This window comes from Colobus angolensis, unplaced genomic scaffold (assembly GCF_000951035.1).
Source record: "Colobus angolensis palliatus isolate OR3802 unplaced genomic scaffold, Cang.pa_1.0 Scaffold330, whole genome shotgun sequence".
NCBI lineage: Eukaryota > Metazoa > Chordata > Mammalia > Primates > Cercopithecidae > Colobus > Colobus angolensis.
In genome coordinates this window covers 2322800-2347647 of record NW_012116600.1, presented here as the reverse complement: position 1 = coordinate 2347647, position 24848 = coordinate 2322800, and the positions used below count along the sequence as shown (strand labels likewise).

At 36.9% G+C, this 24848-nt stretch overlaps 1 protein-coding gene across 4 annotated transcripts in view; it reads right to left on the bottom strand.

Moving 5' to 3' along the window:
- Window positions 1-24848, bottom strand: part of SLC39A10 (solute carrier family 39 (zinc transporter), member 10) — an 89631-nt gene that overhangs the window by 44311 nt on the left and 20472 nt on the right. For 3 of the 4 annotated variants that reach the window (XM_011952056.1, XM_011952055.1, XM_011952054.1), the window contains exons 2-3: window positions 20802-21820; window positions 17956-18163 (exon numbers count right to left, since the gene is read on the bottom strand). In XM_011952056.1, coding sequence (XP_011807446.1) covers window positions 17956-18163; window positions 20802-21809 — 1216 coding nt within the window. In that variant the 5' untranslated portion in view covers window positions 21810-21820. The remainder of the gene's footprint in view (window positions 1-17955; window positions 18164-20801; window positions 21821-24848) is intronic. The other variant, XM_011952057.1, reaches the window with a different exon arrangement.

The following is a 24848-nucleotide window of genomic DNA, read 5'->3' as shown; positions in this document are numbered from 1 at the left end:
TGCATTGCAGAGGCGCCCAGAGGAACCGGAGCCTGTGGAATGGGATGTGGGTATGGTGGCAGAAGTGTGGGTTCCAACGGCAGACTGTCCTGGCTATCAGGCAACACAGGGGTCGGAGGAGCAGAGGGGGTCTTTTATTTTGTAGGTCGCGTTACTAGGACCTTGCAGGGCTCAGGGATAAACGGGGCTAACCAGGGCGGCGGGTTTTCTACAAGATCCTGCCACACTAGAATGTAAGGAATCTGATCAGGATGTCCTGACTGCCCCGGCAGGAAAATCTTAGTTTTTACCTTAGTAATTATAGAGAGACAGAAAGTTCCTTAGGAGGGCCATCCTACGCCGAAGGTGGGCCACTCCGAGCAGCAGAAGGTAACTAGCTTTCCTTTTTTGAGTTCTACACTTAGGTCATGTCCCTGAGCCTTAACATCTTTGAAGTTATTAACAAAGAGGGAGAGCGGCGTGCTCTGGGCACCGCCCATTCTCAGGCTGTTCCTACAGGGAGAAGGGGGGAACAAAAATAAGTGTTCAGTGGAGGTAAATATCAGGCAAGTTCTGGGAAGGAAGAAGAGGTTTAGACTTAACACTTAACAACGACAGACAAACAATGAGCATTCGTGAGCGCGTGTCGGACTTAACTTCCGACCTGAGTCAGATGGGGCAACCACGTGTGGAGGCCCCCAGATGGGCACCAGGGGACGTCTCCCACCAGTCCCAGGTGGCCGTCTTTTGGCGCGTCCGCCAAGACCGTGCCACCCACAGTACAGACCAATACAGATCACAGATTTCGCGAAATTTCAGGAAGACAGACAGAGACGGAGACAGAGACAAAGACAAAGCCGGCTTACTTACAGATTAAGATCCGTTGACTTGGGGGTCTGGTGGGCTTGGGGGAAATCCCGGACGGGCCCCCATTTGTTATGCCCAGACCGCTTATTCCCTAGAGAAGACCACCAGAGTCCGGAGTCAAAGCCAAGCGGCAAGGATCTTTATTACAGGTTCGAACCTGGAACTTCCTCACTAGTCATGAGATGAGCGGGAAAGTTCTTTAACTGGGCTCCAGACAGCATTTTTATAGTCAGGGGTAAACAGGTACAGAGTCATAGGGGATTTTGTACACATCAGACTTAGGATTGGCTGACATCTGAACAAGGTGATTTAGCTGATTATGATCGGTTCCCGCCATTTCTGGTATTTCGGTTACATTTTGAAACACTGATGACGTTTATCAGGGGCTTGCAGGGTAGGGGTAGGGTAGGGGTAGGGCGGTTACATTTTGAAACACTGATGACGTTTATCAGGGGCTTCCAGGGTAGGGGTAGGATAGGGGTAGGGCTTGTTTTCCTGGTCTGCTCACCCGGTCTGTTCTGCTTTCTAGATTCCTGGAATTGTTTGCCTAAGTTAGTTCGGGAGTTGTTTTGCAGCCCTGGTCCCTGCTGTCCTGGTCCCTTTCAAGGTAAAACGGCAAAATTTACAAATTTATAGAACTTAAACAACATATTCTTAACAACTGGATCAAGGAAGCAATTACAAGGGACATTAGAAAATACTTAAGAGACAAACGAAAACAAAACCGCAACCAAAACTTATGGGATACATCTAAACTAGTGCTAAGGGAAAAACAGATAATTATTAAAACTCACATGAAGAAACAAGTAAGATCTCAAACCAAAAACTTAACATTATACTTAAGGGACTAGAAAAAGAAGAACAAAATAAGCCAAGACTAGCAGAAGGAAGAATATAATAAAAATTAGAGCAGACGTAAATGAACAGAGAGCAGAAAAACAAAATCAATGAAACCTACAGTTGATTCTTGGAAAAGATCACAAAATTGACAAACCTTAAGCTAGACTGACTAAGAAAAAGAGAGAAGATACAATTACCAAATTCAGAAATTAAAGCCGGGATGTTACTACTGATTACAAGGAAATAAAAAGAATTCTAATAGAATAGACCTGATAAATTCTACCTAACATTTAAAGAAGAACTAATACCAAACCTTCTCAAACTTTTCCCAAAAAAATCAAAGAGGAGGTAACACTTTCTAACTCATTCTATGAGGCCAGCATTACCCTGATACTAAAGGTATCAGACAAAGACACTACAGGAAATGACAACTACAGACCAATATCCCTTATGAACACAGATGTAAAAATTCTCAAAGAAAAAAAAAAAACTAGCAAACAAAATCCAGCAACAAATTAAAAGGATTATACAACATGACTAAGTGGGATTTATTGCTGGAATGCAATAAAAGTTCAATATATAAAAATCAACATATATTAACAGAATAAAGAAAAAACCACCCACATGATCATCTCAATGAGCAGAAAAAGCACATGACAAAATTCAGTATCTTCTCATGATCAAGACTCAACAAACTAGGAACAGACAGCAACAAACCTTAAATAATAAAGCTATATATGAAAAACTCACAGCAAACATCATACTCAATGGTGAAAGACAAAGCCTTTTTCTCTAAGATGAAGAATGAAGCAAGGATGCTTGCTTTCATCACTTCTATTCAACATAGTACTGGAAGTTCTAGCCAAACAATTAGGCAAGAAAAAATTAAAAACATCCAATTTGGAAAGGAGTAAGTAAAATTAACATCTGTTTGCACTTAATTTGATCTTACATGTAGGAAATCGTAAAGGCTCCACAGAAGCACTTGATTTTTAAAGTTGCCTGCTTGGCCCTCTTCCAAGTACTCTACTCTAATAAACTCTCACTTTTCTTAAAATAAATTCTCTGCTGTTTAAAAAAAAAAAAGATTTCACACAAAAAAAGCATTAGAATGAATTCAGCAAAATAGCGAGATACAAAGTTAACACAAAAATCAGTTGCATTTTTATATATACCAACAATGAACAATCTGAAAAGGAAATTATGAAAACAATTCCACTTACAATAGCATCAAAAAGAGTAAGATACTTAGCAATTAACTTAACCAAGGAGGTAGAAGACTTGTACAATGAAAACTACAAAACATTCTGACTGGTGTGAGATGGTATCTCATTGTGGTTTTGATTTGCATTTCTCTAATAATCAGTGATATGGAGCTTTTCTTCATATGCTTGTTGGCTGCACGTATGTCTTCTATTGAAAAGTGTTTGTTCATGTCCTTTGCCCACTTTTTAATGGGGTCATTTTTTCTTGTAAATTTGTTTAAATTCCTTATACATGCTGGCTGTTAGATCTTTGTCAGATGCATAAGTTTGCAAAAATTTTCTCCCATTCTGTAGGTTGTCTGTGTACTCATGGACACATAGAGGGGAACAAGAGACACTGGGGCCTATTCCAAGGTGAACGTGGGGAGGCACGGCATCAGGAAAAATAACTGATGGGCACTAGGCTTAATACCTGGGTGACTAATCTGTACAACAAAATCGTATGACATAAGTTTACCTATATAACAAACCTGCATGTGTAACCTGAACTTAAAAGTTAAATTTAAAAAAAGAGTAAAAAAGAAAACTACAAAATATTGCGGAAAGAAATTAAAGAAGACAAATAATAAAAACATACCCCATGTTCACAAATTGGAAGACTTAATACAGTCATCACTTGGTATCTGCAGAAATTAGTTCTAGTACCCCCATAAAGACACCAAAATCTGTGGATGCTCAAGTGCCTTATGTAATATAGCATAATAATTGCATTTAATCTATGCACATCCTCTCTTATATTTTAAATCATTACTAAATTATAGGTGACCATTGAGCAACATAGGTTTGAACAGCGTGCATCCACTTAATACATGTGTTTTTCTGCTTTGGCCACCCCTGAGACAGTTAAGACCAACAGATCCCTCCCTCTTCCACCTCTTCCTCAGCCTACTCAACATGAAGATGATGAGAATGAAGACCTTCATCATGACTCACTTTCATTTAATGAATAGTTAATATGAATGATGAACTGAAAATCCTAAAGATTCCACATAGGCACTTGATTTTTCAAGTCACCTGCTTGGCCCTTTTCCAAGTGTTACTATAGTTTCTCCAATAAACTCTCACTTTGCTTAAAATAAATTCTCTGCTGTGTATCCTTACATTATAATTAATAAATCCTACATAAATTCCTTATGATTTTCTTAATATATTTTCTTTTCTCTAGCTTATTTTATTCTAAGAATATACAGTACATAATATACTATTGACATAAATTGACTGTATTATTGGTAAGGCTTCTGGTCAACAGTAGGCTACTAGTAGTTATGTTTTGGGAGAGCCAAAAGTTATACATAAATTTTCAACTACATGGGGAATGGCACTGCTAATCCCCCGCGTTGTTCGAGGGTCAACTCTAATTTATAATATCTAATACAATATAAATGGTATGTAAATAGTTGTATTGTTTTTTATTTGTGTTACTTTTTATTCTTGTATTATTTTTATTTTTTCCCCAAATATGTTTGGTCCTTGGGTTGGCTGAATCTGCAGATGCAGAATCCACAGATATTAAGGGTGGACTATATTGCTAAGATGTCAATGCTGCCCAAGTTGATCTACAGATTCAATGCAATCCCTATTAAAATCCCAATGATAGGGTTTTTTTTTTTTTTCAGAAATAAAAAATAAAAAACTTCCTAAAATTCATATGAAACCACAAAGAACCCAAAATAGCCAAGACAAACCTGAAAAACAAAAACAAAACTGGAAGAATCACACTTACTGATTTTAAAACTTACTATACAAAGCTACAGTAATCAAAACAGCACAGTAACGGCATAAAAACAGACATACAGACCAATGGAATAGAAGAGAGAGCCTGGAAATAAGCCTTCAAATATACGGCGAAACGATTTTTGACGAGGGTGCAAGATCATTTAATGAGAGAAAGAACAGTCTTTTCAACAAATGGTGCTAGAAAAACCAGATATCCACATGTAAAAGAATGCAGCTGGACTCTTATTTATCACCATACATAAAAATTAACTCAAAATGAATCAAATACCTAAATTAAATATATGACCTAAAACTATAAAACTCTTAGAAGAAAACTGAGCAAAAACTTCACAACATTAGATTTGACAATAATTTCTGAAAAATAAAACCAAAGGTACAGGCAAAAACAAAAGGAACAGACAAATTGGATTTCAAAAAACTTTTAAAAATTTGTGCATCAAAAGACAAATACAGATTAAGACGGCGGACAGGAGGCTGGAATAGCTTGCAGCTCCTGCTCAGACAGAGCAGCATGTGGAGACTCACATCATGAACTTTTGCTCCAAGAACTACCACAGCAACATACCAAAAAGCTAAGAGAATTCACAGACCCTTTGGAGGAACTGGATTGCCTCTGCAGGCTCCCTGAGACACCAAAAAACTGTGAGTCCACTTGCTTTCTCAGTGGGGTAGGCTGGTGATCTGGGGCAGTTCTCAGTCCTGCTCACTGGCTGCCTGGAAATAGATTCGGTGCTTCTCCGGGGGCATGGTGGGAGTGAGGCCCACCTTTAGGACTGCAGGTTGTGTGGGAGTGTGGAGAGTCCTCTGTTTTCCCCCACTTTCCTGGTGACCTGTGTGACTCAGCAGAGGCAGCCATAATCCCCCTGGGAACAAAACTCCACTGGCCTGGGAACCACATCCCCATTCCCCACAGCGGCCACAGGAAGCCCCACCCAAAGACAGTCTGAGCTCAGTCATGCCTATCCCTACCCCTACCTGGTGGTCTTTCTCTATCTGCCCAGGTTGCCAAAGACAAAGTGAGATAGTCAGGTGGGAGGGGGTTCCCGGAAAAACTCCAACTGGCTTGCACACTGGGAGGAATGCGCACCGGGGTGAGCTTCAGGAAGTTGCCTCCCTTTGCAGCTGGGAGAAGTCTGGCCCCTGTTCTTCCTGTGTGGAACCTGGGATGCCTACCTGCGAGGCAGGAAGCACTTTAGCAGGGACTCCCGCCCCGCGGATAATCTGTTTTCCCCATTTCTTTCACTCAATAAAACCCTGCTTTGCTCACCCTTCAAACCCCATCTGCAAGCCTAAATCTTCATGGCCAAGGAAGGACAAGAACCATGTCTTTGGCTGAATTAAGGAAAAGTCCTACAAAAAGAAAACACAGAATCTCTTGGGAGCTCTATAGCCCCACCCACCGCCTGATCCTCCCTATACAACCACAGCTGATGCACTCTTGAAAAGTGCTACATCCGGCTGGATGCCAATCAACACGAAACCAGAACGCCAAACAAAAATACAACCAAGGACCTTCAGTGTCCATTTCACTCCCCTGCTACCTCCTCAAGAACAGGTGCTGGTATCTGCAGCTGACAGACCTGAAGATGGATCGCACCACAGATCCCTTTGCAGACACTCCCCAGTACCAGCCTGGAGCCCAGTAGCTCTCTGCTGGACGGCTGAACCCAGAAGAGCAAAAACAATCCTGTAGTTTGGGTCTCCCCTAAGGAAAGGGGGAGAACACCACATCAAGGGAGCACCCAGTGGGACAAAATACTCTGAACAGCAGACTTTGAGTTCTGACTTTAATACTCCACTGACAGCACTAGACAAATCAAGACAGAAAGTCAGCAAAGAAACAAACTATACCCTAAAACAAATGAATGGAACAGATATTTACAGAACATTCTACCCAACAACTACAGAATACACATTCTATTCATCAGCACATGGAACACTCTCCAAGACAGACCATATGACAAGGCACAAAACAAGTCTCAGTAAATTTAAGAAAATGGAAATTATATCAAGTACTGTCTCAGACCACAATGGAATAAAATTGGAAATCAACTGCAAAAGGAACACTTAAAGCCATACAAATATAAGGAAATTAAATAACCTGCTCCTGAATAGTCATTATGTCAACAATGAAATCAAGATGGAATTAAAAAATTATCTGAACTGAACGATAATAGTGACACAACCTATCAAAACTTCCGGGACACAGCAAAAGCAGTGCTAAAAGTTTATAGCATTAAATGCCTGTTACATCAAAAAGTCTGAAAGAGCACAAATAGACAATCTAAGGTCACACCTCACAGAACTGGAGAAGCAAGAACAATCCAAACCCAAACCCAGCAGAAGAAAAGAAATAACAAAGATCAGTGTAGAAATAAATGAAACTGAAACAAACAAACAACAATACAAAAGATAAATGAAACAAAAAGCTGGTTTTTTGAAAAGATAAATAAAATTGATAGACCATTAGTGAGATTAACTAAGAAGAGAGAAGATCCAAATAAGCTCAATTAGAAACAAAACAGGAGGTATTACTCCTGATGCCACAGAAAAACAAAAGATGATTCAAGGCTACTACGAACACCTTTACACACATAAACCAGAAAACCTAGATGAGATGGATAAATTCCTGGAAATATACAACCCTCCTAGATCAAACCAGGAAAATACAGAAACACACCAATAACAAGCAGCAAGACTGAAACTGCCAACAAAAAAAAGTCCAGGACCAGACAGATTCACAGCTGAATTCTATCAGACATTCAAAGAATTGGCACCAATCCTACGGACACTATGCCTCAGGATACAAAAGGAGGGAATCCTCCCTAAATCATTCTATGAAGCAAGTATCACCCTAATACCAAAACCAGGGAAGGACATAACAAAAAAAGAAAACTACACACCAATATCCTTGATGAACACAGATGCAAAAATCTTCAACAAAATACTAGTGAACCGACTCCCAACAGCATACCAAAACGGCAATCCACCATGATCAAGTGGGTTTCATACTAGGGATGCAGGAATGGTTTAACATCTGCAAGTCAATAAATGTGATACACCACATAAACAGAATTAAAAACAATACTCACATGATCATCTCAATAGATGCAGAAAAAGCATTTGACAAAAGCCAGCATTCCTTTATGATTAAAACCCTCAGCAATTTTGCTGAGAAGGGACATACCTTAAGGTAATAAAAGCCATCTATGACAAACCCACAGCTAGTATTATACTAAATGGGAAAAAGTTGAAAGCATTCCCTGAGAACTGGAACAAGACAAGGATGCCATTTTCACCACTTCTATTCAACATAGTACTGGAAGTCCTAGCCAGAGCAATCAGAGAAGAGAAGGAAATCAAGGGCACTCAAATTGGTAAAGAGGAAGTCAAACTGTCACTGTTTCCTGATATGATCGTATCCCTAGAAAACCCTAAAGACTCATCCAAAAAGCTCCCAGAACTAGTAAATGAATTCAGCAAAGTTTCAGGATACAAAATTAATCAGTAGCTCTGCTATACACCAACAGCAACCAAGCTGAGAAATAAATCAAGAACTCAACCACTTTTACAATAGCTACAAATAAAATAAACTTAGGAATATACCAAACCAACTAGGTTAAAGACCTCTATAAGGAAAACTATAAAACAGTGCTGAAAGAAATCATAGATGACACAAACAAATGGAAACACATCCTATGCTCATGGATGGGTAGAATCAATATTGTGAAATTGACCACACTGCCAAAAGCAATCTACAGATTCAATGTAGTTTCTATCAAAATACCATCATAATTCTTCACAGAACTAGAAAAAAAAAGTCTTAAAATTCATATGGAACCAAAAAAGAGCCTACATGGCCAATGCAAGACTAAGCAAAAAGAACAAATCTGGAGGCATTGCATTACCTGACTTCAAACTATGCTTAAGGCCATAGTCACCAAAGCAGCATGGTACTGGTATAAAAATAGGCACATAGACTAATGGAACAGAATAGAGAACCCAGAAATAAAGTCAAATACTTACAGCCAACAGATCTTCAACAAAGCCAACAAAAACATAAAGTGAGGAAAGGACACCCTATTCAACAAATGGTGCTGGGAAAATTGGTAAGTCATATGTAGAAGAATGAAACTGGATCCTCAGCCCTCACCTTATAAAAAAAAATCAACTCAAGATGGAGCAAAGACTTAAATCTAAGACTTGAAACCACAACATTGGAACACTGGAAACACCATTCTAGACATTGGCTTAGGCAAAGACTTCAGGGCAAGAACCTAAAAGCAAATGCAATAAAAACCAAGATCAACAGATGAGACTTAATTAAACTAAAAAGCTTCTGCACAGCAACAAAATAATCAGCAGAGTGAACAGAAAACCCACAGAGTGGGAGAAAATCTTCACAATCTATACATCCAACAAGGAACTAACATCCAGAATCTACAAAGAACTGAAACAAACCAGCAAGAGAAAAACAAACAATCCCATCTAAAAGTGGCTCACGGCATGAATAGACAATTCTCAAAAGAAGATATACAAGTGGCCAAGAAACATGGAAAAATGATCAACAATGCTAATTACCAGGGAAATGCAAATCAAAACCATAATGTGATGCCACCTCACTCCTGCAAGAATGGCCATAATCAAAAAACCAAAAAATAATAGATGTTGGCATGGATGTGGTGAAAAGGGAACACTTTTACACTGCTGGTGAGAATGTAAACTAGTACAACCACTATGGAAAAACAGTGTGGAGATTACTTAAAGAACTAAAAGTAGATCTACCATTTGATCCAGCAATCTCATGACTAGGTATCTACCCAGAGGAATAAAAGTGATTATACAACTAAAATGCTTGGACACACATTTATAGCAGCATAACCTGCAATTCCAAAAATATGGAACCAGCCCAAATGCCCATCAACCAACGAGTGGACAGAGAAAATGTGGCATATATGTACCATGGAATACTACTCAGCCATAAAAAGGAATAAAACAATGGCATTTGCAGAAACCTGGATGGAATTGGAGACTATTATTCAAAATGAAGAAACTCAGGAATTGAACACCAAACATCATATGCTCACTCATAACTGGGAGCTAAGCTATGAGGATACAAAGGCATAAAAATGATACAACGAACTTCCGGGACTCAGCGGAATGGGTGGGAGGGGGGGAAGAGATAAAACTACACATTGGGTACAGTATACACTGGTTGGGTGATAGGTGCACCAAAATCTCAGAAATCACCACTAAAGAACTTATTCATGGCCGGGCACGGTGGCTCACGCTTGTAATCCCAGCACTTTGGAAGGCCGAGGCGGGTGGATCACGAGGTCAGGAGATCGAGACCACAATGAAACCCCGCCTCTACTAAAAATACAAAAAAATTAGCCGGGCATGGTGGTGGACGCCTGTAGTCCCAGCTACTGGAAGAGGGTGTGGCAGGAGAATGGCGTGAACCCGAGAGGTGGAGCTTGCCGAGAGACGTGATCGCCTCACTGCACTCCAGCCTGGGAGACAGAGGGAGACTCCGTTTCAAAAAAAAAAAAAACTTATTCATGTAATCAAACTCCACCTGTTACCCAAAAAACCTATTGAAATAAAAAATAAATTTAAAAACAAAAAGACAATTATCAACAGAGTAACAAGGCAATGCATAAAATGGGAGAAAATATTTGCAAATCATGTATCTGATGAGGGATTAATATTCAGAATATAGAGAACTACTAAAATTCAACAACGAAAAGAATAACCAGATTAAAAAATGGGCAAAGAACTATAATAGGCATTTTTTGAAAGGAGATATACAAATTGCCAATAAGCACATGAAAAAATGCTCAACAGCACTAATCTTTAGGAAAATTCAAATCAGAACTACAATGAGACACCACCTCACACCATTAGGTTGGCTACTATCAAGAAAAAAGTGTTGGCAAAGATGTGGAGAAACTGGGAGACTTGTGCACTCTTGGGGGTAATGTAAAATGGTACAGCCATTATGGAAAATAGTATGGCAGTTCCTCAAAAAATTAAAAATGGAATTACCATATGATAGGGCAATTCCACTTCTGGGTATATAACCAAAAGAATTTAAAGCAGGTCTCAAAGAGAGAGAGAGATGCCCATGTTCACAGCAACATGATTCACATTAGCTAAAATGTGGAAGCAACACAATTGTCCACGGACAGATAAATGCATAAGCAAAATGTGGTATATACATGCAATGTAATATTATTCAGCCTTAAACATGAAGGAATTTCTTTCTTTCTTTCTTTTTTTAGAGAGTCTTGCTCTGTTGCCCAGTCTGGAGTGCAGTGGTGTGATATTGGCTCATTGCAACCTCTGCCTCCCGGTTCAAACGATTCTCCTGCCTCAACTTCCCAAGTAGCTGGGATCACAGGCACCCACCACCACATCCAGCTAGTTTTTGTATTTTTAGTAGAGAGGAGGTTTCACCATGTTGGTCAGGTTGGTCTCGAACTCCTGACCTCAGGTGATCTGCCCGCCTCAGCCTCCCAAAGTGCTGGGATTATAGGCGTGAGCCACTGTGCCTGGCCAGGAAGGAATTTCTGATGCTACAACATGGATGAACCTTGAGGACATTATGCTAAGTGAAATAAGCCAGTCACAAAAAGGCAAATAATATATGGTCCTATTTATATGAGATGCTTAATCAAAATCATAAACATAAAGACAGTAGATTGATAGGTCCCAGGGTCTGGGGAGAGGGGGAAATAGGAGTTACTGTTTAATGGGTATAGAGTTTTGGTTCTACAAGATGAAAAGCATTATGGAGGCAAATAGTATGGATGGTTGTGTAACATTATGAATGTATTTAATATTATGAATGTATTTAATATCACCAAACTGTATACTTGAATATTGTTAAAATGACAAATTTTGTTACTGTATTTCATCACAGTTAAAAAAATTGGAAAAAAATTTGTTAAAATGGCAAATTTTATGTTATATAATTTTACCACAATTTAAAAACATTTATTTAGCTAAAAATGGCAAAGTTAAAACCAAATCCAAAGTCCTCTTTTTTTTTGAGACAGGGTCTCACTCTGTTATCCAGGTTGGAGTGCAGTGGTGTGATCACAGCTCACTACACCCTCAATCTCCCAGGCTAAGGTCATCCTTCTGCCTCCGCCTCCCAAGTAGTTGGGACCACAGGCATGTATCACCATGCTCAGCTAATTTTTTCAAAAATTTAAAAATTAGCCGGGCACGGTGGCTCAAGCCTGTAATCCCAGCACTTTGGGAGGCTGAGATGGGCAGATCACGAGGTCAGGAGATCGAGACCATCCTGGCTAACACGGTGAAACCTCGTCTCTACTAAAAACTACAAAAAACTAGCCGGGCGAGGTGGCGGCGCCTGTAGTCCCAGCTACCGGGAGGCTGAGGCAGGAGAATGGCGTGAACCCGGGAGGCGGAGCTTGCAGTGAGCTGAGATCTGGCCACAGCACTCCAGCCTGGGTGACAGAGCAAGACTCCGCCTCAGGAAAAAAAAAAAAAAAAATTTAAAAATTATTTGTAGAGACAGGGTCTCCCTATGTTGCCCAGGCTAGTCTAGAACTCCTGGCTCAAGAGATCCTCTTGCCTCAGACTCTCAAAGTGCTGAGATTACAGGTGCGAGCCACTGCTCCCAGCCAGTCCTCTAATTTTTAATCCACTGTTTTCTCCACTAAATCACAGTCTTTTCAGAGAATCCTTGGCCAAGTGATTTATTTATGACTCCTGTGTTTACCTCACAGAGGTGGATTCACAAAAAAGAAAATATATAAGAAAATATACAGTACAATTAAACATGAAAGTAGGAAGGAATACTAACTTTATTAATCCAAATGGCAGTCCTTCTAAATTTGAGCTAATTAGGATAGAGGCAAACAGGCAAAAGAGCATCTCTACCTTGACAAAACAAACTTATAACTACATAAAATTATCAGAATATATTTATTTCAATGCCAACTAAAAATATACATAAGCAGTAAGGTTAATTATTTATTTTGCATGTAACACATATTGTCACTTACTCCTGCCAGTCCCAAATGAGTGAAGAGCTAGATTTCCCTTTTCAGATAAATCAGAAAATTTCCAGATATTTTCTGTAGATTGCAACTATTCCTGGACAACTATTTCATTAGGAAAACAGTCCTACTATTAGGAGCTCCTAAGTATACAACATTATAAACATGGTTTCTTATCCTGAATTATTAATTTAAAAACAATTTCAGCTTTCTAAAAGCACTACAAATTCAAATGATAGTTCATTCTTCTAACAACTTGGAATCTTCCAAGGAATAATCCTTTTGACCTATGAGCAGAAATGTGAAGTTGTTTTGAACTTACTGTACTAAAATACTTTCCCATATTATTTAAATACTTTATTTGTAGAATTTATAACATTTAAATTTAAGCTTACATAAACTATATCCTAATTTCCTATATGTAGGAAAAAAAGCAATGATGGTAGTAAAATTGTTTTGATTTCTAACCAAATTGTTGTGCTTTTTAATCACAATTCATTTGGTATAAAGCAAAAACAAAACAAAAGGTATCTTTTAAAAACCTTATAAAAAACAATATACAAACCATTAAAGACCACTAATAAATGTTTTCTTTATATGTACCCAAGATACCATATGCAATAAAAAAGCGCCAAATGTCTGAAACAAGCTTCACTTATTCTGCAAATTGGGTTGCTTAAAACGCTAAAGGTCTTCAAGCTTAGTTATTCACTGACTCCCTTTCTCATTATCTAGAGAGAAAATGCATTCTTTTAAAAAGAAGCGCTCATCTGTGGAAACTTTCTAATTAACTTGGTTCAAAGCATGTGCAAGATGGCAGTTTTCTACACTGCTTCAGCATTTTAATTGACAGAAAATGCTTAGCAGCCTATTCACAACCCCCCTTGGTAATTAAGCTAGGGTCAACTCTATGACTAAATGAGCCAATCTTGTGAAACAAACGATTTCTACCATACACAGTATATAGCATATTACGTTTACAGCAGTCTTTGAACAAAGTTAATGAGGTAGTAGCTGTGCCACTATGGGAGATTTATATAGAACAAGTTAACCTTTCTTAATGGTGCAGTAGTCATTAAAACTAATTACTAGCAGGGCATTATCTCTAACAATTATTAACATCTATCAGCACATAATTAATTCAAGCTGCATTTCTGACAATGCTAATAACCACCTGCAAACAACTAATCAATATTCACTATTAGTAACATATTTGTTTTCAAAGCAAATACAATTTCCTCTAAGGCTTTTCAGATTGAATAAGCTGTAACTTTCAATATTACTATAGTCAAGCATCTGTCAACAGCTTCATTAGAATATATTGACTATGGCAATATAATAATCCACGGGTAACATAACAACAAAGAACAAGAAGCTTTTCAGAAGACTTCAAAATAAGAAAAAGGCTATTAGTTTTAACTTTAGATCAGTCTCAGTCTCCATTTTTCTCTGTAAGGAACAAATAAATCTATTTTATTTGTAATTAAGTTTAATCTCAGACCTAGCTTCCCCTTTCTCCTGCCACAGTGAGAATTTACAGGCACCTGAGAGGGTCTAGGCCTCTCAGGGCGCTTATTCATCCACCAAGATCAGTAAGCATGAAGTCAAGAAAGAGGACAAATTTATCTATTCAAAGATCAGAATTCAAATCTAGTTCAAAGACCCACTTTCTCTGCCTTTACTGATCTTACCACAGGACCCCACTTGTTTATCAAGAAGACCATTCTTAGATTTTTTTAAACCACCAACTTATCTATACTTAAAACAATACTTGCAAATCTGTCAAAATACTAGTAAAAATAATTCTATAAAACTTGCCTCATTTCTCTGCCACTTATATTCTAGGAAAGCACTCTCCAAAACCTTTTCAGGAGGAAACAGTAGAGCAGGAAGTATAAGAATTACAGCACAGTGGTTATGATTATATGTTGTAGAAGGAGAATACTATAGTTCATAGCATGGCTCTGCTACCTGGCAGCAGTTTGTGTGACCTTGGGCAAGTTACCTGACTTACTCTCTAAGCCTCCTTTTCCTCACCAAATGAAAGTAAATGAAAGTGCCTGTATAGTGGGTTTAATAAATTAAAAGAAATATCCTTGTAAAAATGTTTAGTACAGCACATGGTAAAGTCCCAATAAACATAGGTTTTTGTTTTGTTTTGAGATGGAGACTCACTCTGTTGCCAGGCTGCAGTGCAGTGGTGCGATATCGGCTCACTGCAACCTCTGCCTCTCTGGTTCAAGCAATTCTCCTGCCTCAGCCTCCCAAGTAGCTGGGACTACAGGCGCACACCACCACACCCAGCTAATTTTTTGTATTTTTAGTAGAGAACATAGATTATTATGATTCATTTATCTAGTCTACATTTATTTTCCTACTGCAAAGATATTAATCAGAAATAGAAATGTAGGTGCCTAAAAGACTTTACTTTTTATGTAATAATATTTCCTTTTACTTGTATCTTTATCGCAAATAAAATTCTTACATACTGGAATGGGATATCTACCTTATTCCTACACTATGAAATGTTTAAAAATTCTGTCCTGACTGGATTAAGAAAATGTGGCACATATACACCATGGAATACTATGCAGCCATAAAAAAGGATGAGTTTGCGTCCTTTGTAGGGACATGGATGCAGCTGGAAACCATCATTCTTAGCAAACTATCACAAGAAGAGAAAACCAAACACCGCATGTTCTCACTCATAGGTGGGAACTGAACAATGAGATCACTTGGACTCGGGAAGGGGAACATCACACACTGGGCTTATCATGGGGAGGGGGGAGGGGGGAGGGATTGCATTGGGGAGTTATACCTGATATAAATGATGAATTGATGGGTGCTGACGAGTTGATGGGTGCAGCACACCAACATGGCACAAGTATACATATGTAACAAACCTGCACGTTATGCACATGTACCCTAGAACTTAAAGTATAAAAAAAAAAAAAAAAAAATTCTGTCCTCTCAATCCTTTATTATGCCAGAATTCAGTTTTAAGTCCATATTCATACAAATCATTTTGCTCATTTTACTACTATCCTCTAAAGCCACCCTATCTGGCATTTCATCCAGAACTGTGTTCACAGTAATTCCATCAGTTTTTCATTACTTTATGGTTAACAAAAAGAAGTTCTCAAAACTAATTTTGAGGACATTCATTATCAAAGTATACCAGGCTGATTGATACATTCACATAATGATCTTCAAAGACACATTTCAACAAGTGTCTTTCCTGGATTATAACTGAACGCTTACAGACTAGTATTAAGCAATTGTATTCATTCAATCAACATAAGAGTTTAAAAGGTTTAGTCACTGTATTAAAGCAACTAAAGTCCAATAAAAACAGATTAATTTAATTATTAAGATCCCCCAAGATCTATACTATGAGGGAGACATCTAGAGGTGTCAAGGAAGGGAACATAGTTTAGCCTAGTATGGTCACTAAGTTTACCCAGAGGGGCCAATACTTGAACTGAATCTTTGAGGAATCACAGTCGTCAGTCAGGCACGGGAGTTTAGAAAGTGAAGAGGGAGAGAGGGACGGGAGAAAAATGGCACAATCTATTAACAGTAGTTTATTATCGTTAGAACTGAGAAAAGAGGAGAGAAATGAATGATGAGGGGTAAGAATGTCAAGACACACAGGGAGGATCATATTACGGAAAGCCTTGTGGGCCAAGTAAAGGGCTCTGAACAATATAGCATGATGCAGTTTCCTAAAATGCATGAGAAAAAATATAACTAGCACATCACATCAAATCCATGTTCCAGAGATATAAAAAATATGTATTAGTGAGAAAATACAAAGTATTAAGTAGTGTGAAGACACATGGGAAAAATCACAAAGGTGGTATCAGAACTAACTTAATTTGGAAGACAATGTCATAGGGATTAGATACTCAGAGGTTTCATCAGACAAACCTTAGGGTTTATGGGCTCTGTCAGTTTCCTTATCTTGTTTTTAGAAACAAGAATCATATAATCTCTCCCTCACAGGATTACTGCTAAAACTTAGCGGGAAAAAAAATGCATTTAAAACAGCACATAAGATAGCAAAATGGTTACAGGATTGAATCCCAGTACTACCATTTATGAGCTCTGAGATATTAGAAAAGTTACTGGGAAGAGTAACATTACCTGTCTCATAAAAGTGTGGTGAGGAGTAAATGAATTCAGCTTAGAACAGTGTCTGCAATATGTGTTTAAGTAAATAAGATTTTAAAAGTATGTATTAACAAAATGTTAGCTATCACTATAAAGAAAAAATTCTGTGCATTTTAGAAAAATCTCTTTGCATTTTAGAAAGATAAATCTAGTTTAAGTGCTAAGAATGTCTTGCAAGGGGACACAAACACAGGCAGGGAAGGTTATGAAGTTATTTCAACAATCCAATAACCAAGAAAATCCAGAATTGTTACGACAGAGTGGATGGAGTTAGAAGATACTGAAGAGATAGCTTTAACTGGACTTCATACCTGATTACAGAATGGGAAAAAAACGAAAAGAAAAAAAAAGAGAAAAAGAAAGTCAAAGAGTTCCAGATTTTATCAAAAGAATGAAATGTAATGACATTTGGGATCCATTAAGGGGTACAAATTTTGTGTGGAGTATAAGTTTTGAAATATTAAGTGGGAGGTACCTGTGAACACCAAGGTGGAGCCAAGTGGGTACCACAAAAAAAGAGCCTAAGAGAAATTTAAAAATAGTTTTGGTTTTACCCTAGTTGAAGCTCTCTAGAAATGCCCATAATAAAGTTCACGTGCCAAGTTTATTAGGCATTTCTCAGACATTCCTGGAGTTTACACACAGTAGCTTCCCTTTTTATGTCTTTAAAATTTAAATCATCTTTGCTTTTCAACAAAGGCACCCTGATAAATGTTAAGTAATTAGAAGAACAAATAACTTTATTTAGGGGTCCCATTACTTATATTTGCTTATCAAAAATAATCAACTTATCACAAATCTGTATATCATTTTTAATCTAGTACTCCATCCACAGCAAAATATCCCTTTGTAATATGCCAGAAGAGATAAATAAAACATATTGTGCCTCCTGTCTTCCCCCAGTTTCTTTTAAACATGCGCATCTAAACCTGATTAAAATATATTTAAAGTCTGATACCAAAAGAAAGCCAATAACTTAGGATTATTTTCTAATTCAACTACAGTTTAAAAAGTAACTACAAGTACTATTTCAAGGAGAAAAAACTTAAAATTTCTCTTACCTGATGCCCCTATATTTGCCTCATCTTCAGGAACCAGGTTTTTATCCTTATTTATATCTTCAACTAAAAGTTTGTCAAAATGCTCAATACAAAGTCTGCTGTCGATTTGATATAACAAAGCAGGGCAAAGGTATGTAAATAAATCAGTTGAGATAGGAGAGTTGGCACCATGACCATAGTATTTTAATAACTGAGTGACGTTCAAACACTGCAAGGAAAGTGATAAAACAAATTAAGAGTGTCTTTAAGGAAATTACGCAAAAAAATTAATTACTGCCTAATAAATATTCTAAATATTACTTGCAAATAATCTGTAATACATAGATATCTATTACAAATAAAACTTTTTAATAAGAATTTCTAACAGGGATATACTCAACTATATTACCCAAAACTTTTCATGGACTTTAATAATTTTTCTACTCCAACACATGAAAGATAATGACTTTTTGTCATGGATAAGGATGACTCACAACTATATCCCCAAGACTCTCGTAGGATGATGAGAAAAATCATTTCCCTATCAAATTGCAATCATCGGTGACTCAAGATCCTTATCTGTGGAACAGATTAAATAGATTTAGAGTACTTTAATGGTTTATATTAAAATATACCATAATATAGACATTTTCATTGCCAAGTGCACTCCAAAAGCATATTGTTTTGGAAAATTCTAGCCCAATGTCCATTGATAGGAACGAAACTGGAAGATAAAAATAAAGGCAGCTTCATTCACTGGTACTTTAAAAACAAACAAACAAACAAAAAGTAAGCTTAACACCGATGAAAGAGGAGAAAAAATAATAATAAAAAACAAAACAAAGCAGAAAACAAATAGCCAACAGGTGTGGATCCATCATATGGTTAAAAACAAGCATCTAAATTATGGCAAAAGAGACTGGCACTGTCCCTTTGTCACATATATCTGCTCTGGTTGCATGCTTGTTTATTAACTTGCTATCTCAATATATGGTTTTATCTATGGCACACAAAAAAAAAACATGAAAAACTAAAAACCTATAAACACACAAAAATGATTCTTCTTAGTTTTTTTTTAATTTTTATTTTTTTCTATTTAGCACCACTTAATTGCTTTTGATCTTCTTAGGTCTCAATTACCATGAGGTACTACTCTATTAAAAGTATTGAACATTTCAGAATCATGAGATTCCCAGTATGCATCAGACCTATCAGAATGCCATTAACAAGTCTAATGATGCAAACCTCATGGATGTGATACAAAGAGGAAATGAACAATAAGATCTAGTAATTATCAACAAAATATTCTAGGATATTATCTTAAGTCATAATAATTATCCTAAGTCATAATAATTAATGCACTGTAATCCCAGCAATTTGGGAATTTAAGGCCAGAGAACTGCTTGAGGCCAGGAGTTTTGAGACCAGTCTGGGCAATATAGTGAGACTCCATCTCTACAAATAATAAATTTTTGAAAATAATAATATAAATAATAATAAAATGAATGCATACTTCAAAACCATACTAAGAGCTTGATTTATTTTAAAATCAGTATTTATAACTGCTGAAAACCAAATAGCTGATGATTTATCTAGGGAAGAAACACAAAGATATTTACCTAGACATAAAACATATGTCAATGATAGTGACAGAAAAGGATGTGGTCATTTTCCACAGTTGATGGTTCTACTTTCTATACATATGAACAACAATTCAACAATTTTTCTAAACTTAGTAAGAATGCTAAAAATAGAATAAACAAGGAATCAACATCCCTTTAATGAAACTAAAATGAATGTGCTTAAGGTGAATAGTTAAAGGAGCCAACCAAATGTGTAACTACCCAAGAGTATGAAAATTTTAAAGGAAAACAGGACATCCCATTACTATTAGTTTCTTATTATTATACCTTTTTATATTCATCCTAAGTCTGTGAAAGGCCTGAGAAAAAAACAATTATCATCAGTAAGTAGGCCTTGCCATAAAGTGACACAGAGAAAACAAGCTAACCATATATGCAAAATACCTGACTTTGGAGCTACATCAATGACTTGGAAACACTGAATAGTTAATTCAATAAATTAACAACTTATGAACTGGAAACTGTTCTAGTTACTTCCCAAGAGGACAAATTGAACAATTTAGAAAATTTAATTTTCAAATACCTAGAATGTGGCTAACAATAACAACAGTAAGAGACTAGCTTGGAGAGTCAATTCATAAGGAATACATTTTCTAACAACATTAAAACACTTAGTCTTCAGATACATACTATAAAAAAAATTTCTTAAAAATATATTTAGATTTGAGGAAACCAAATTTGAGAATATAAGAAACAAACAAATACAAGTGAAATTCAGATTTTAAAAATCTTTTTTTTTTTTCTTTTTTTGAGATGGAGACTCACTCTGTCACCCAGGCTGGAGTGCAGTGGCATGATCTTGGCTCACTGCAACCTCCACCTCCCAGTTTCAAGTGATTCTCCCCCTCAGCCTCCCGAGTAGCTGAGATTACAGGTGCCCGCCACCATGCCCCGCTAATTTTTTGTATTTTTAGTAGACACAGGGTTTCACCGTGTTAGCCAGGATGGTCTCAATCTCCTGACCTCGTGATCCACCCACCTCGGCCTCCCAAAGTGCTGGGATTACAGGTGTGAGCCACTGCACCTAGCGACTTAAAAATCTTTATACTGATTTTAATTCCTTAATGTATTCTGTTCATGAACATTACCTGATGTTTCATAGGTAAAGATATGGAAATACATTTAAATATGATTAATACTTCACTGTTATTTATCGTGTTTTTAAAATGCACCACAATTATCTGAGAATTATGAAGCAGCTATCAGACATCTTTTTATACTTACTTCATGATGATGGTCATCTTCATTAAGATCTTTTCTCAAAGAAATTATTGCATTATTTTTAACATGTGGTGCTTCTCTCTTTCTAGTATGTCGAAGTTCCCCTTCATTATCAGGATCAAGATCTTGGTGTCCATGACCAGGATCATGACCATTACGTTCTGGAAGATGTACATGAGAATGACCTGGGTTATGTACACGATCAGGTTTGTGGACCCGATTATGCTCATACTGTTCACCCTGATCATGGTTAGGGGGAAAACCTGGTGTAATAACCTCAGAATTTTCATTACTTTTCCTCCCTTTTTTCTTCCTCTTTCCTTTCGGTAGTTTAACATCAGATTGTTCCTGGGTTTTATTGGTCTCTGTTGAAGGTTCATTGCTAGGCTCCCCACGCTCACTGGGAGTAATGGAATCGTTATGAAAATGGTGAGTATTGTTATGATCAAGATGATGATGCAAACGATGGTGATGACGTAGGCGGTGATTATGGTCATGCATATGTTTATCATCAGATTTTACAGACACTTCAATAGTCTCTTTCTCTGGATCACATTTATGGTTTCTTTTTGTTGATACACTGGTCACAGTTTGATTTTCTGAATTTAAATGATTATGGGAATGCTGGTGGTTATGTGAGTGAAAATGCTTTCCCTCTTGAACTGCCAAAATATCTAAGTGAGAAACATGATCGTGGCCAAGATCCTCATGATTAATCTCAACTACTTTTCTCTCTCCAAGGCCCAAGTTTGTTAAAAGTTTCTCCAAACCAAAAAAGGATAATCTTCCATTTTCACCATAACGCTCAAAAAGTTTTTCAATATAGTATTTTTTTTCATTTTCAGCAGCTTGCTTTGAAAATTTGCTTGGCTCCAATTCTGTCATTCCACGATGCTGTCTGTGAAGTGCCTCAGGGCCATGGTCATGTTCTTCATGGCAATGGTTGCAATGATGAAAAATAAATGTCAGCAAACAAATGAGGCAAAATTTTGTGTGCATATGTACCTTCATTTCTATTTTTCCTAAAGAGATTTAAAGAGAAAGACAGTATTAGTTTCTACCTAGACACATTCAAAACAATCATAAATTCTCTAGAAGTTGCCAATCCACTAAAAAAAGTTTCACTCCATTTCCTTCATGATAAAATATGTTAAGAATCAGAGAAAAGTGAAACTGTCATTATTCACAAATGGTAGAATTAATTATGCAGCATGCCTTAAAGAATCTTTAAGAATTAATAAGTTAGTTTAGTACAGTTACTGCATATAAGGACAGTAATAAATTATATTCCTATATACCAGCAATAATTAGAAAACAAAACTCAAAAATAGTAACATTTACAGTAGCAAATAGCTAGGAATGTATCTAACCAAAGACATACAAGAACTTTACATATAAAAGAGAGAAATTATTGAGAGAAATATTATTGAGAGAAAATTATTGGGAGAAATAAAAGACCTAAATAAATGGATGGCTATATCATGTTAAGATTGGATAAGCTATGTATCCAATACAATCCCAGTCAAAATCTCAGAAATTATTTTGTGAAAACTGATTAACTGTTTTTAATATTTATGTGGAAACAGAAAGGGCCAAGAATGGCTAAGATGTGTTCCCTGAGGAACAAAATTGAAGCATTCACTCTATGAATTATTAAAGATGCTGTGGTATTTGGTGCAGTAACTAACAAATAGACTAAAGGAACAGAAGACAAAAGCTAAAAACCAGAAAGGATGGTCTTTTCCTTGGTGCTTGGTCAATTAGGTTTCCACACAAAAGGAAATAATAAATAAAATCTGACCCTTACCTCACATCATTACAAAAATCAATTGCTAATAGCTCGTGAACATAAATCTGAAACAAGAAATGCTAAAATGATAAAGTGTCCAGAACTGTCCAGTTCAATGGTAGCCACTAGTCACATATGGGTACTTAAATTAACTAAAATTAAATTTGAAATGCAGCCTCTCAGTCACCCTGGCCACATTTTAATTGTTCAATAGCCACATGTAGCTAATGTCTACTACGTACACACAGAACATGTCCATCATTATAGACAGTTCTATTGGACAAGCATACTTCAAGAATCTAGAAATATAAGAGCCAATTACGTAGTTTTGAAGTTTTCCAGAATAGATGAAACTAATTTCATACTATTCTATTTAACCCATTATATCCAAAATATTATAACTTCAACATCTAATATAAAAATCATGAAAATATTTTACATTCTTTTTAATACTATGTCTTTGAAATCTGTCATGTATTTTACACTTACAGCACATCCTAATTCAGTCTATCTGTATTTCAAGTGCTCAACAGACACATGTGGCTACTGTACTGGAAAGTGCAGATCTTGAAGGTTTGGAAGACTAATTTTAAGACCTTCGAGACAGAACACAAAATTGATAATATATTACAATGAAATTAAGAATTTATGTTTCATCAAGGGACATCCAAAAAAAAAAACCTAACTAAAAAGGCAGGCCGCAGACTGGGAGAAGACTACCACAATGTACATTAAAAAAATATATAAGGAACTTCTACACATCAATATGAAAATTACAATAAGACGACCCAATGAAAAAATGAGTAGGTAACTTGAACAAGCACTTCATAACAACAGCCAAACTGCTAAGAACCAAATGAAAAGATGTTCAGCTCAGAAGTCTTCAGGAAACCAAATTAAAATCACAATTAGACACCACTATATACCCCACAAAAAGAACTAAAATATAAAATACTGCCAATATCAAAAGTAGGCAAGAGTATACAGAGTTAAACAGAACTTGTGTACAATGACAGTAGGATTATAGATTGTATCTTCTGAAAAACTGTTTGGCAAGATCTGCCAGAAGCTGAAAATAAGCCTATGCACTCACACAGCAATTTCAGTCTGGGGTATATGCCCAACAGAAATCCATGTACATGAATACCATCATGAATATTCACATAATCATTATTTACCACAGTCAAAACTTAAAAAAGGCTGGGCGTGGTAGCTCACACCTGTAATCCCAGCACTTTGGGAGGCCAAGGCAGGCGGATTACCTGAGGTCAGGACTTTAAGACAGGCCTAGCAAACATGGTAAAACCCTATTTTTACTAAAAGTACAAAAATTAGCCAAGCATGGTAGCATGTGCCTGTAAGCCCAGCTACTTGGGAGGCTGACACAGGAAAATCGCTTGAACCCAGGAGGCGGAGGTTGCAGTGAGCCGTGATTGTGCCACTGCACTCCAGCATGGGCAACACAGACAGACTCTGGTCAAAAAAAAAAAAAGAAAAAACAACTAACAACAACAAAAAACACCTGATAAAAGCCTAAATGTTCATCAACAACAAAATGATAAATGAAACAGAAAAATCTATCACACAGGAATAAAAATGAAATTACAGCTTCATGCATAGATGAATTTCACAAATATTGGGAAAAAAGTGATAAACACCAAAGAAAGCAGTATAATTCTTATATAAAGGTAAAAAGGAATAGAACTAAACTATGTGGGGTCTTTTTTTTTTTTTTTGAGACAGGATGTCACTCTGATACCCAGGCTGGAGTGCAGTGGCACAATCAAAGCTCACTGGAGCCTTAAACTCCCAGGCACAAGTGATCTTCCCACCTTAGCCTTCCAAGTAGCTGTGTGTACCACCACGCTCGGTTTTAATTTTCTTCTTTCAGGGGTCTTGTTCTGTTGTCCAGGCTGATCTCAAACTCCTAGCCTCAAGCACTCCTCCCAACTCAAATTCCCAAAATGCTAAGATTGAGGTGTGAGCTACCGCAACTGGCCATGATTACTTTTTGAAAGAAAGATGGGGGTAATAATTGGGAGAAAACCAGAGTGGAGGGGATTGCAAAGTGTAATGCTCTTTCCTGACATCAGTAGTAGTTATGTAAATATGTTTACTTTGTGACAGTTCATGGCACTTATGCTCTGTGTACTTTCTGAACACATTCTATTTCAATACAAAGTTTTATAAAAATCAAACTGTCTTCACTGAAAACCAATCAAAAAATGTAATTATAAACAAAATTGTATGGTTTCTACAAT